The sequence below is a fragment of the Anarhichas minor genome, unplaced genomic scaffold (genome assembly GCF_050575085.1).
Source record: "Anarhichas minor isolate MPS153535 unplaced genomic scaffold, ASM5057508v1 ptg000043l, whole genome shotgun sequence".
In the NCBI taxonomy this organism is placed as follows: Eukaryota; Metazoa; Chordata; class Actinopteri; order Perciformes; family Anarhichadidae; genus Anarhichas; species Anarhichas minor.
Window position 1 is genome coordinate 3,734,831 of NW_027466489.1, and position 13,410 is coordinate 3,748,240.

The window sequence follows — 13,410 nt, forward strand, 5'->3', positions numbered from 1 at the left end:
CCCTACCTTGAAATAAGTTAAAGAAACGTTACAGCAATTGCACTCATAGCGTGAAAATCCCCCGGTAGAGCAAAATGAAAAGGCGGGTTATACCGTCTCTTTACAGAAACAGTGATCTGTCTCACCGCGCGTCTTATCGGGCAGTGGGGTGTGCTTGTATTTCGGGGCTCTCGCATCCCGTCTGTGTGGCTATAGGGCTCAGCTACTACACGGCAGTGTGTTGACGATAAGTGTTGTCAGCTGAGCGGAGAGGACAGCCTGCTGCGGTACAGCCTGTTCCCGGCCTGGATCGGCACGGAACGGGTTACAGGTCAGGGTGTCTATTGGAACACAGTGTTCTCGTCAGCAGCGGTACAGCTACAGTACAGCCGGAACATTGTGTTACTTTGTGGCTGCTTTCCAAGACCTGCCCCTTCATTTTACACTAAACGCCCTCTCACAACTCTACTCTGTTCTGCTCTCTCTCTCTCTCTTTCTCGCTTGTGTGCCTCAGCCTCCCTTCACCAGTGTCATTTTGAAGTCTAGGATCCATGTGGCTGCTTCACCGACACGTTCGCCGCCGCTAGAGAGGAAAGGGATAAAGGGAACACGGGACATAAACAGCGCGACATAATAACCACATGGACAGAACATTTAGTACCCTGGGCATGAGGAGAGCGGGTCGGGCTTGAATGAGGAGGTAAAGACGCGGTGGAAAAAAAAAGAAGAAATCTACCGGCAGAATTTCAGCGCGTAACCGGCCGTTACGGGGAAAAGCTACAAAAAGGAGCGCAAGGAAATGTGAGTCTTTTACTGTATCCCCTCTATTATCCTGATAAAAGATTTAATTAATTAGTTAATTAATGCATAAAGGTGACCGGCTTTCTAGTGTTTTCTGTCTGGCTGAGTAGAAGGGGACACTTGTTATACATCGTAAAACATCAAAACCGGCCTCATAAAAACGTTAATGATTCAAATAAATCCCCAACAGTTAAGGTTGTCTGATTATAAACCGATCTAGGGTGGATGTTGAATTTGTCACACGTTCGGGTGCATTTGAGGTTACAGCTGTATCCCACTGTACCCTGGAAAACTAAGGGCTGATAAGACTCCCAGTGTGTTTATAGGTGTGTGTTTGTGTGCGTGTGTGTGTGTGTGTGTGTGTGTGTGTGTGTGTGTGTGTATGTGTGTGTGTGTGTGCGTGTGGCACTTGGCTGTGGTTCCCAACGGAGGCGGATGAGGACAGGAGTTCCCATCCAGAATCCCTTTTGGGCTTTAGGTGTATCTTCGTGAAGTGCAGGTTGTAACACTGTTTCTGAGAATAGGTAACATTAACTGGAGTTCATTCTGTGCTGATCCCTTTTCATTTTGGACGAAGTTGTACATCACTGGACATAATGGTAACGTCTGAATAACTTACTTAAAATATATGGGTGTCAAGGTACACGACGTATTGTAGATCTAGATGTGGTGAGATTGAAGAAGAGCTGGCCTGCTGACATGGACACGAGTTGAGGCAAATTCCCAGTGATGAATCACACTGCCTGAGATATTTAATGGTTGTAAACAACTTATTGTTGAAAGACACTGGCACGTAAAGATACTTAAGTAAAGAGTGATTGGTTCTTTAGCTTTGCCTTATTGAAAACAATGAAATTCAAGTCACGTTAACAGTGAATACGCCACTGTAGCAGCGTTTCAAAAAGTGATCTCCATATGAAGCAGCTTTTCTTTCATACATTCTTATAACTCCATGTCTTTTGTCAGGTTTAAAAATAATCTCCCATGCCAGACAATGCTCTGCCCAGGATGTCAGTCTATGGGTCTGTCATGCACACTGTGTGCTCACATGTTCACATATGAATCAGCAGCAGAGTACGGATGTGAGACAGAATGTACAGATAAATCTTGTGCGTCTGTGGATGTGGTCTTTGGCTCATTGTGTTCTGTTCCTGCATTCCTCCGCAGGGCATCTGAGTTTAGGTACATGCAGCCTACATGTCATTTGATCTGTGTCATAACTATTAGCAGTTGGTTTCCCCGTTCAGTGTTTAATACTTAATTCTTTCATAGAGGTAAAGCAAAAATGATGAACGTCGTGGAATGAATATGTTTTAATTATGGGAATTTAATAATAATGGTTATTATCACACTATAACCCCACTTGCTTTATTTCAATTTGAATGTTGCGTTAATGTAAATGTAAATGGTCAATTTGAATAATTAAAATCAGCTTATTTTCATTCAGAAATTAAAGTTAGGTTGTACGTGAGGGGGTCTCAGATTGGTGAACACCATCAGGCTTTGCCAGCGGGGAACTGTGAATAGAAGGAACATTGTGTTCAGACACACATCACATGCACGCACACGCACACACACACACACACACACACACACACACACACACACACACACACACACACACACACACACACATGCACGTGAAATGAATTACATCTAAAATGAAATCATGAAATTTAAAATAAATAGGACGAGGTGTTGCCGCATAAGAGACGGACATTTTGTTCTGCGCTTGTGCTGAGGAGTTCAGATTGAAGAAGCAGAATAAATTGAGCAGATGTCGGTTTAGACAGATGTTTATGGTTTTACCCTGTGGGTTGAAGAACATGGCTTGGGCTGTTAATGTATATGTCAGTGCTCACACAAGGAAAATTTGTTCAAAATGAGGCCAATCAGGTCGAGCGCTGTTGCTTCATTTTTATACTTACAGGCTCAGAACATAGTCAGCACGGCGTAATATCCTAATATTTGTACATGGTCATCAACAACATCTGGGATGTTATTAGTGTACAGGACAACTGCTGGAAAATGATGCAGGGAATGAGAACTGCCGTTCCTCTTTAATGTGAAACCATCTCTGTGGAAACGTTAAGTGGCCACAAGACTGCCGTCTGATCAGCACCCTGCGTAACCTATCACTCACAGTACTGTCCTTAGGCTTTGCAGTTAATATGAACAGGATTTTACTCAGATTGACAAATGAAATATGATTCAATTTGCCTGCAGCGGAATAGAGACAATCTCTACTACCCAAACCTGTCCTAATGTTACATGATATCCAGAGCAGGGAGCACGAAAGATGAGCGAGAGTTACAGTCAAATAAGATGTCATAAAAGTTTAGAGACTATCTTTATTTATATAGTTCTTCATAAACAGTTATGTAATGTTTCTTTCCCTGGTGGCTCACCAGCATACAACCAACAATTTAAATATTCACATTTTTCTTTGTTTACACTTGTTAGTCAGTGTGCAAAACACACGCATATCTTTCTTGTATGTATAAAGCTCCGTTACAAACTTGTTTTAAACTTTAATTACATTATAGTATTGGCTTTATCCCTCTGTCCCTGATGAAGAGCCAATTTAGGTTTGTAATGTTGCACTTTTGAATATAATAAAGTTAGAAAAAAGAAAGTTAAAGGGAACGTTCCACAGTGTAGGAAGAATCAGAAAGCAATTGTTAGTCGGATTAACGCATAACAGATGAATGCATTAATCGCATCGTAGATGTAACATTTTTATTTGTAAGTGTTACTTCACAACTCTGGCCTCTGGTAACATCCTGGCACATTCTCAGAGCACGGAGCTGAGGCTATTCGAGCAAGTGTTAATGTCTTAGCTGTTGCATGTGATAATAATCACCAAATAGTGTTTGACAACATGCTTAACAGCTAATTAGCGTTTTCATTGTCTTCAAACAAGGTCAAGACTATTCTGCCAGGTCAGACTGGAAAATGTCTCCAGCCACGTTTATTGAGTAAAAGAGCATGTCGACAAAGATTACTACTGTGACGAGAGACGCAAGATTTAGCAACGACAGCAGTTATCTATCTATCTCTCTATCTCTCTCTCTATCTCTCTCTCTATCTCTCTATCTATCTCTCTATCTCTCTATCTATCTCTCTCTCTCTCTATCTCTATCTCTATCTCTCTATCTCTCTCTCTATCTATCTCTCTATCTCTATCTCTATCTATCTATCTATCTATCTATCTATCTATCTATCTATCTATCTATCTATCTATCTCTCTCTCTATCTATCTATCTATCTCTCTATCTATCTCTCTCTCTCTCTCTATCTATCTATCTATCTATCTATCTATCTATCTATCTCTCTCTCTCTCTCTCTCTATCTATCTATCTATCTCTCTCTCTCTCTATCTATCTATCTATCTCTCTATCTATCTCTCTCTCTCTCTCTATCTCTCTCTATCTCTCTATCTATCTCTCTCTCTCTCTCTCTCTATCTCTATCTATCTATCTATCTATCTATCTCTCTCTCTCTATCTCTCTCTCTATCTATCTCTCTATCTCTCTATCTCTCTATCTATCTCTCTCTCTCTATCTATCTATCTCTCTATCTCTCTATCTATCTCTCTCTCTCTCTCTCTCTCTCTCTATCTCTATCTATCTATCTATCTATCTATCTATCTACTGTGTCTCTCTCTCTTGCTCTGTCTGTCTATCCATCTGTTTGTCTGTCAGATAGATTGATAGATTGACAGATTAACATTTCTCATAGTAAGATACCAAAATGTTTTGATTCGTCATAGATTTCTTTTATTTCAATCTATCTGTCTTGTCTGTTCGTCTGTCATTGTTTTGAAGGGAAAGAAAAGAAAAAAACAACAGTACATGTTTTTGACAGAATGCTTTAAAATTGATATGGTGACAATATACTGTGGAGTATTTGGGATGAGAATATAAATTCTGAAGAAGGGATCAGTAGTTGTATTGATATGACAGTCATGTTAAAAAAAACATATTACTTAACAGTAATCCAGCTTGAGAGACACAGAGGAGACAACATTTGAGCTCTATCACCTCATCACCAGATAAAGCTAGACAGCATGTAGCCTCATATTTTGATAAGATATTATATCAATGTATAACCTTTAAATGTGAGAGTCATGATCAAATACAAGATATTAACCCGCCTCGTCACAAACACGGAGAGAGATTACATGACTGCATTTGTGAAGGTGCAGCTTTATCAGTACAGAGTGTAAGCGTAGTCGAGCCCACACTTACGCCTATGAGGCTTTCAGACAAGAAGACTAATGTTGAAATCCTCAATACAAAATTAACAGTGAACATATTGAAACGAGGTTCTGCCGGGCTGCAGATTTAATTTTGGCGTCCGTAAAATATGATGTCATTTATAGGTTGGCAAAGAGCGCAAAGGGCCACAAACTAATATTCCTGAACATACTGTACTTTGGAGGTTGCAGCTCATGTTACAAAATAAAATGACTGACGTGAGCACCACGCTGCTGCCTTCAGTTTTATATTTATGTAATTACTTCATCTGTGGGGGATCGGACAAGGTGCTGTACAGTTAAGTGATATCACAACTGCGGTGCAAAATAATGTTGCCCGTACTCGTACAGCTGCGATCAATGTTACTGTGGCCTTTGCAATACAACTGTAAATATATCTCCAGTACACTACATGCTTCTAGAACATCGCTCCTTAAATATCTACAAGTTATATAATGTGGAGGAGAAAGTCATATTTACTGTGTGAATTATGGAGATCTTGCATTGATTTTATTTTTTTGTCAGAAACTGTGATTTTCCAGTCCGGCTCGACAAATGAGATTTTCTTCATGAGCCGTTTTCCTTGTTGCGAGTTGGTCCCAAAGTGTAAACATGAGACATGAGGACATGTTATTTATGGTGCTCAGATTGCTAACGCGTAGGCTTGTGTTCATAATGTTTACAGTGTTACCGTGTGATGCCCACACACAGAAATGACCACTGATCAGGATCTGACTATGGATGGCCAGCCAGCCACAGCCGTGTTTGCTGCAAAGGGCATTGATGTAACAACTAGTAAAGACCAAGGAGTTCTCAAGGTATTTATTGCCATTGCTTTAGATTGTAATGTTTTGTTGCAGGTGCTCAGGCTTAAGTAGGACTCATTGTTCCACCATATGGCATGGCCATGATCTTTCATGATCTTATCTCTTCTATGTTCTCTGTTAAAAAGGTGTCTTCGTTGAACTGGAAGCTTTTCCTTCTGTCTGCAGGTTGTGAAGCGTCATGGGCTCGATGGAGAGAGACCGATGGTTGGGGACAAAGTGACCGTCCACTACACTGGGAAGCTGCTCACCGGGGAGAAGTTTGACTGCAGTCGAGATCGCAAAGAAGCTTTTTGCTTCAATGTGGGCAAAGGTAGGTGACTTTATGCATTACTGTCATACATGGCGGTGCCTTAGTGTTGTATCTTACTTAAAGGAATGGTTTTATATTTTGGAAAGTGTGTTGGACTCTTTCTTGGACAGATATGGCAGTTGTATCAGTTCTCTAATCAAACTCTGGGCAAGAAAGTGAATAAGTCACTAAATGTCAAACTATTCCTTTGCATTCTTATCAATATAAATAAGATTATAAACCAGCAACATCGCTAATAGTTTTTATTATTTGCCTCATCCACTCACAGGACAAGTCCTCAAGGCCTGGGATATTGGTGTGTTGTCTATGCAGATGGGCGAGGTGTGCACGTTACTGTGTAAACCAGAGTACGCTTATGGATCTGTGGGAAATCCTGAAAAAATTCCTCCCAACTCGTCAGTTGTGTTTGAGGTAGGTGTGCCATGTCAGTGCTGCCATTTGTGTCATGCATTGTTTCTGCGTCACCCTGAGGGATACTATTCAGGCTTTCTCTGGTTTTTATAACGTTTTTAACAGAGGTATCGACATTTTGGCAACATTACTGTAACTCCCCTTATTTAGCATTCACAAGCCATATATAAATATTAGTTAAATGCATTATAACATACGGTGATGTAATTGTATGCAGCTATAAGTGCTTATTAACGCTTTTGTCAACAACTTTTGTCAACATCCTCCTGCACCTGTAAGTGTAGGCTGCTGTATACACAGATAGTGAATGATAATATAATAAAATACAGTGTGATAATATTGTCTAAAATGATGTACAAGTTGTAAAAAATGTTTATTTGTTTGAATAGTGCAGCCATAAAAACTGTGGTTTTAATATTCTTCTCAGTGTAAACTGCAGCTTCAATAAAGAGTTGCAACAATATTTACTATATACTTTCAGACAGGGTGATTTTTCAAGCCTAAGGCTGCCCATGGGGAATAGAAGAGGGGACTGGATGTTAAAGGGCTATTTAGCTGAGAGGGTGTTTTATCTTCGCTTGTTTTGTTCAATAGAGGTATGGAGCGTATATGTCTGATTAAACAGTCTACCTGTACTGTTACTTTAATAGTCATTATTTATCTTTCTTTTTTAAAATCATGACTTGATGTGATGACTCCTACTTTGCTTTCCCCCTCCCACACCTACTATAACATCATACACTCAGTTCTGCAGAGCTGTAATTTTGTATTTGTTTCGTAATGAACAATCATTGAATTAACGTTTACGACTAAACAGATGGAGCTACTCAAGTTTGAAGGAGAGATTCTCACTGACGATTCCGGCATCATAAGAAGAATAAAGGTCAAAGGTGACGGTTACACTAATCCCAACGATGGCTCAAGCGTTGAAGGTAAGGTAATTATTTTCTTAATGGATAATCACTGATATTGTACCAAATAACCATTACATTAAACTGTTATATCAGAGGTTAAATTGTGTCATGATTTGTCTCGTTTGACTCACAGTGCACCTGGAGGGAAGGTGTGGTGATCGACTGTTTGACTGCAGGGACGTCAGCTTTATTGTCGGCGAGGCTGAGGATAAAGACGTTCCTCTCGGAGTGGACCGAGCCATGGACAAGATGCAGAAAGGAGAGTGCTGTGTACTTTACTTAAAACCAAAGTAAGTTACTTAAAACCAAAAAAATACAAATTTTTCTATTTTAATATGCATTTCTTTCTTCTCTGATATGTGGTTTTGAAGACCAATACCATAACCAGAAGAACCCATACATTTACAAATATCTAATCTTTCAGCAATGCTGCTGATGCTACTATTATCAATATATATTTTGTACATGTGTGCGGACTCACATATATTAAATATTATTGAACAGTATTGTATCTGTGGAAAGCACTCACTGACAGTAACCTGAATACTGAAAGGCTAACATTTGCCTGATATATTGAGCATATGGTACGTATATTAGTTTATCAAGATGCTGTAATGTTCCAAAAGATGTACATCTAAATGAACAGTATATTTAATCTCTTATTTGTCAGGGTCATTTCTAAAAAGCTTAAAATCCATCAATATTGAAGGGTGACATGCGTGATTTGGGTCCCCAACACCTGAATGAGTCATCCAAAAGATAAAGAAAATTCATATCGGTCAGAAATAAGGAGCTATTACAAAGGTAAAAAGAACGTATTGTATTGCCCAAACCACATAATATAATTCTCTTAACCCCTCCCACACAAACCTAACCAATTATCCCCTCAGGCAAAAGCAATACCAAGTAGTGGCTGGTGACAAGTACCAGGAATTCATAGCAAACTAAGAGTAAATGCCAAGTAGTAATAACAGAAAGTGAATCTGAAATAAGAAAATATAGACACACAAACGAACAAAAGCAGAAACTACTCTTTACATAATGCGTCTCCAATTTAAATCCCCAAAATCCACATTAATTACTCCTCTTAGGGATTAGAACTATCCATTTCTGCTACTCCTACGTCTTCCCTTTCAAGAAACTGTCATCCCGTCTTGTAATATGTATGAAATTTCTTCGAGTGAATTTCTTCTTCAGGCTCATGTTCTTTTTGTTTTGTACAGGTATGGCTTTGGAAGCGAAGGTAAACCTGAGTACAAAGTTGGACCAGACAGAGACTTGATATACGAAGTTACCCTCAAAAGTTTTCAAAGGGTGAGTCCCATTGTTTTCTTCAATGTCTGAAGAAATAAACATTAGTTTTGGTTTGTTTTTCTATTTAAGACAAATAAGTACACTTTGAGCAAAGTTCAACAAGTCCTGCATAGTTATGTAGATCGGTTCAGCTGACACTAAGACAATGACAACCAATGTTTACTCCCTTTATTTTAATTGTGTCTTTAATTGTGTTTCCACAAGGCTAAAGAAACCTGGGAAATGGAGTTGCCTGAAAAGCTAGATTTGGCTGCTGGAGTTAAGCATAAAGGGAATCAGTATTTTAAGGTACAGTCCTCATCTTTTGTCCAAACAAATTAATTGATATTTTATTGTTAACATGTTCCTAAAATGCTATTATCTTCCTGTATTAGGTAGGTCTGTACCACCAGGCAGTCATCCAGTACCAGCGTATCGTTTCCTGGCTGGAGATGGAGTGTGGTACTGGGACAGAGCAGCAGAAGAGGATACAGTCTTTTACGTTGACAGCACACCTCAATCTAGCATTGTGTTTCCTGCGGATGAAAGACTTTTCACAAGTTGTGGACAACTGCAACAAGGTGAGCTGCAACACCCTGGTGATATTTATCCATATTTAAACACCATTTAATGTCACTACTTTGTCTCTCTGCGTCTTACCTAATTACTCTTTTGTGTGTTTAAGGTGATTGAGCTTGATGAGGACAACGAGAAGGCTTTGTATCGTCGTGGGGAAGCCCGTCTCCTTCGTAACGAGTTCAGCATGGCCATGGAAGACTTTCAGCAAGTGCTGCGAGTCAACCCTTCAAATCGAGCGGCACATGCTCAGATTTCCATCTGCCAGAGCAAGATTAAGGAACATCATGAACAGGACAAGAAGACCTACGCCAACATGTTCCAGAAATTTGCCGAACGGGACACCAAGGTCTGTCCACTTACTGTTCTTGGCTAAATGTAGACAGTCAGCCGGACATGTTTGTGTTTTGTCTTCTTTAACTAAGAGAATTTAATATTAACAATTATCTTAAATTAGAAGAAACAGTTACAACTCTACTAATCATTTTGTTTTGCAGAGTTGTATGACCTACCAAACCAGGTAGGTGGACCAGATTTGTTTTAATAACAAAATTGAAACAAATCAGGTCCACAATAATTACAAGATTAAGGCCCACTGCATTCATTATTTTAAGATAAGTAGAACAATGAATAGTTTAGGGACTAGACTTCACAATTGTTAGGACATGGAAATGTGTTATTTTTAGGAACTATGAGGACAATTTGATGTATTTCAGCTCTGGAAATTACATTGGGCACATCTGACTCCCATAAATTAATTAGTTAATTGACACGGTTTGGGATTTTTTTCAACTAATGGTCAACCATTTTAAATTTCATGGCAAGACTTATTGATACAACTGATGGAGCTTCATCCCACCGATACCAGCCCAATGTCCTGTGTTGATAATGTTGATATTCATAGCAGGACCCCTTCATTCAAATATATGACAATAATATAGCTGATTTATATTTTTTATTTCAAAGGTTTGAATTACATTTTGATAGTAAAACTGTATCCACGTTCTGTGTATTACTGTGCTTTCTTCAGTATTACACTGACCTCTAGTGTTCATTCATTGATATGTTGATTTTCTCACCTATTGATGCTCTTCTCTCAATAGGTGATAAAGGAGCTATTATCTCAAGAGTAAAAAAGAAACAACACAAAACGCTATGAAACCAACTTCTTTATATTAATGACAAATCTATTTACATTTTCAGTTGTTGGAAGAGGAGGCACATTCTCACGAATTGGACATAGGGCATGTAAAATCTATGACTATTTTTATTATTTTTATGACTTTCCTTATCAACAATGTTTCGTTTTTTTTGAACAACTGTAGTCATGTGTGCTTTATCTCCTATCAACAGATTGGAAAGACGAAGAGGAGGCGGGATGAGAGCGTGAACGGTGAAGTGGGCAACAAACGACGGCGGAGGAGTCAGGACTGCCCATCGTAAAAGAGACATTTAAAGGGGAGGAAAAGAAAGACATGCTTTCCTTTGCTTTCCAAGTCCAGGAAGCAGGGGCAGGAACAAAGTCGCATAAAAGCCTCTAATCCAAACCTCTTCATCCCAAAATCCAACATTACCATTCCTGCATACAAAGCAGAGTTTAAACAGGGACGTTTGCAAGCCAAACAGCATTTGCCTTGTCACATGGCCTGTGCAAGTGCCAGGACGTACCTTCAAATGGAATTAGCAACGCAGAATCAGTGAGTTAAGATTGGTGAACACTTCAACCCCCCATCTTTTGTTTCTTTAAAAACACAGAGCGATTCCATTGAATTTGCCATTAGGCTACAGTGTAGAGTTCAGATGTGCCTCCACAGTGTGTTTCATATTCCCAAACTGTATGTGCTGATTTTCAGACATCTGGCTTGTATTTCCTATTAAGCCTTTTTCTTGGGCAGCTGCCTGCAGACATCACGAGGTGTTTGGGATTCAGACATGAAACTTTGCTATTTTTGAATTTTGCAATACCATATGTACTTTGGATAAAAGGCTTATCAAGTCCCAGAAGCTCAGTGGTATTTTAAACCTTTCCCTGCAAAAGTAAGAAAAAATAAAAACCCATAACTTTGTTCATACAAATATAATAACGCCTGCATTCATGTAAAGTAATGTTGGGAAAACTGAAAATACAGAAATATTAAAGTGTTAGAAATCTAGGACTTAAAAACAATTGTCCTCCAAACATGAATCTCCAATATTGCTTTAATCAACAATAGAAACCTCAAGTTTCCGATCAGCAGAGTTAGAGCGTATAATCTAAATCAAGCACAAACTACAGATACTAAATTATACCAAAACATAAATCTTTAATTCTGGCGTTCTGGCAAAATCACAATTCACTGTACTTGGTTATTGCTAGTAACAGCTGAATTAATATTATTTTGTGACATTAAGCTGCTACCTATACAGGGAAATTAGTATTTTTTTAAAAGCCTACAACAGAACATAAACTGTGGTGCAGAAATTATTTCCAGAAATATAATTCAAATTAAGCCCCTTGTTTTGGGCAAAGATGAAGCGTTGTTTTACAATGAATAAGACCCTGCACTAAAATAATTTATTCATGAATGCATGTGTGATAGGTAATTTTGAATTTGTTGAAATCTTGTTTTTTATCCATTAAACACGAGTTTTGTTTATGAGAAGCCAGTCTGGTATTGTAGTAAAACGATGATCTATGGGAGTGATAACAGATGACAACATCCTTTTCATGGACTGATTACATTTTAAGACGGCAGCTGCAAAACCTTAATGAAAAAAAATACAAAAGTATAAAATATATATATAAAATTATATGTTTCTACTCCCAAGGTTTGGTGGATTTTAGTGATTGATGACTTTCTTCTTCTGTTGCACTTATTGTATGTTTATCTATCAGCTAATTGCATAAACAAGCATGGCACAATCCTCAACACACATAGAATCTTCAATTAACAGATGACTGTCAGAAATCCTTATAATTACGATGATAACCTCTTACAAAAGGAGGCATTTGATCATAACATCCTATTCCCAACTCTGTATTTGTGAGTGCAAGTGGGAGAGAGACACAGAAACCACAATTAAGCTTTAAAACTGTCAGAACCACAGTCAAATCTTTCAGAAATATCAAGTCTGGTAATGTGATCAACGACATTTTACATCTGTGTAGGTCTTTTTGCCTCAGTCCCAGGACTGGTGTCTCTATTTCACTGCATCTATTTCATTTTTTTAATTTTTAATTTTAAATGTGTGAATGTTAGATAGTAGACAATGTTGCACATTGGTGACTGTCAAACCAACGCTGTTATCTTTTCATGAAATGTCTAGATACGGTCTTGACAATAATCTTAAAATGTTTTATAAACATTGGTTGGTTCAGAATGAAAACCTTAGCTGTCTTAAATATTTTATGTAAAAAAATCAACAGTGTGTATGTGTGTTAATATATATTGTTGTACGTTAGCAAGGTTTTTAAACAGCCTATTGCTTTATGTTTTCAAGTACTGCTGGCTCTAAACATTCAAACATTTTGTACAGTGGAAATGAGCATGAAGTACTTTTTTTTTCTAGCAATTATAAATTGCATTTAAGTATATACAGAATATTTATCCCTCTTTGTCAACTACAAAAAAAATTCCCAGCCTCTTAGTGCTACATTGATTTTTGATAACTTGACAGGAATAAATTGGAAAAAATGTACATACACAAGCAGGATAAAATGCAGCTGGTCAAACTGCAGCACTGCCAATGTGAGATTCAATTAGAACTGTTATGTCGTACAAAATGTTTACATGTATTCGATTGATCTTCACCGTGTAAAGCAAAATTGTTATCAATGTATTAAAACGGCATTTATGCAAAAGAAATATTTTCAGACAAAAAAATGCACAAGGTACCTTTGTTCATGTGTTGTTTATATATATATTTTTATTTTCTTTTGCACTTTAAAAGCATATAATAAATCCAAGAGTTGCATTTAAAGAAATATGTCATTCTTCAAGTTATAGGTCAATATTTCTACCGTGTGGTAACATCTTTAACGTTTGCTTTTGACACTAGCTG

The 13,410-nt window shown here is 38.1% G+C and overlaps 1 protein-coding gene across 3 annotated transcripts; it reads left to right on the top strand.

The window, feature by feature from the left end:
* The first annotated feature begins 283 nt into the window (after positions 1–283).
* Positions 284–13,333, top strand: fkbp5 (FKBP prolyl isomerase 5). Of its 3 annotated transcripts, XM_076110403.1 has the most exons (12): positions 296–780; positions 5,724–5,856; positions 6,031–6,175; positions 6,444–6,586; positions 7,404–7,518; positions 7,634–7,790; positions 8,724–8,814; positions 9,019–9,102; positions 9,189–9,374; positions 9,479–9,718; positions 10,573–10,613; positions 10,723–13,333. In XM_076110403.1, exons 2-12 carry the CDS (start codon positions 5,752–5,754, stop codon positions 10,757–10,759), a joined length of 1,344 nt encoding a protein of 447 aa, XP_075966518.1. In that variant the 5' UTR covers positions 296–780; positions 5,724–5,751; the 3' UTR covers positions 10,760–13,333. The 3 variants fall into 3 exon arrangements, with proteins under 3 accessions (XP_075966516.1, XP_075966518.1, XP_075966517.1); XM_076110401.1 differs by having other exon boundaries at positions 284–780; positions 10,573–13,333; XM_076110402.1 differs by lacking the exon at positions 10,573–10,613 and having other exon boundaries at positions 300–780.
* The last annotated feature ends 77 nt before the right edge of the window (positions 13,334–13,410 follow it).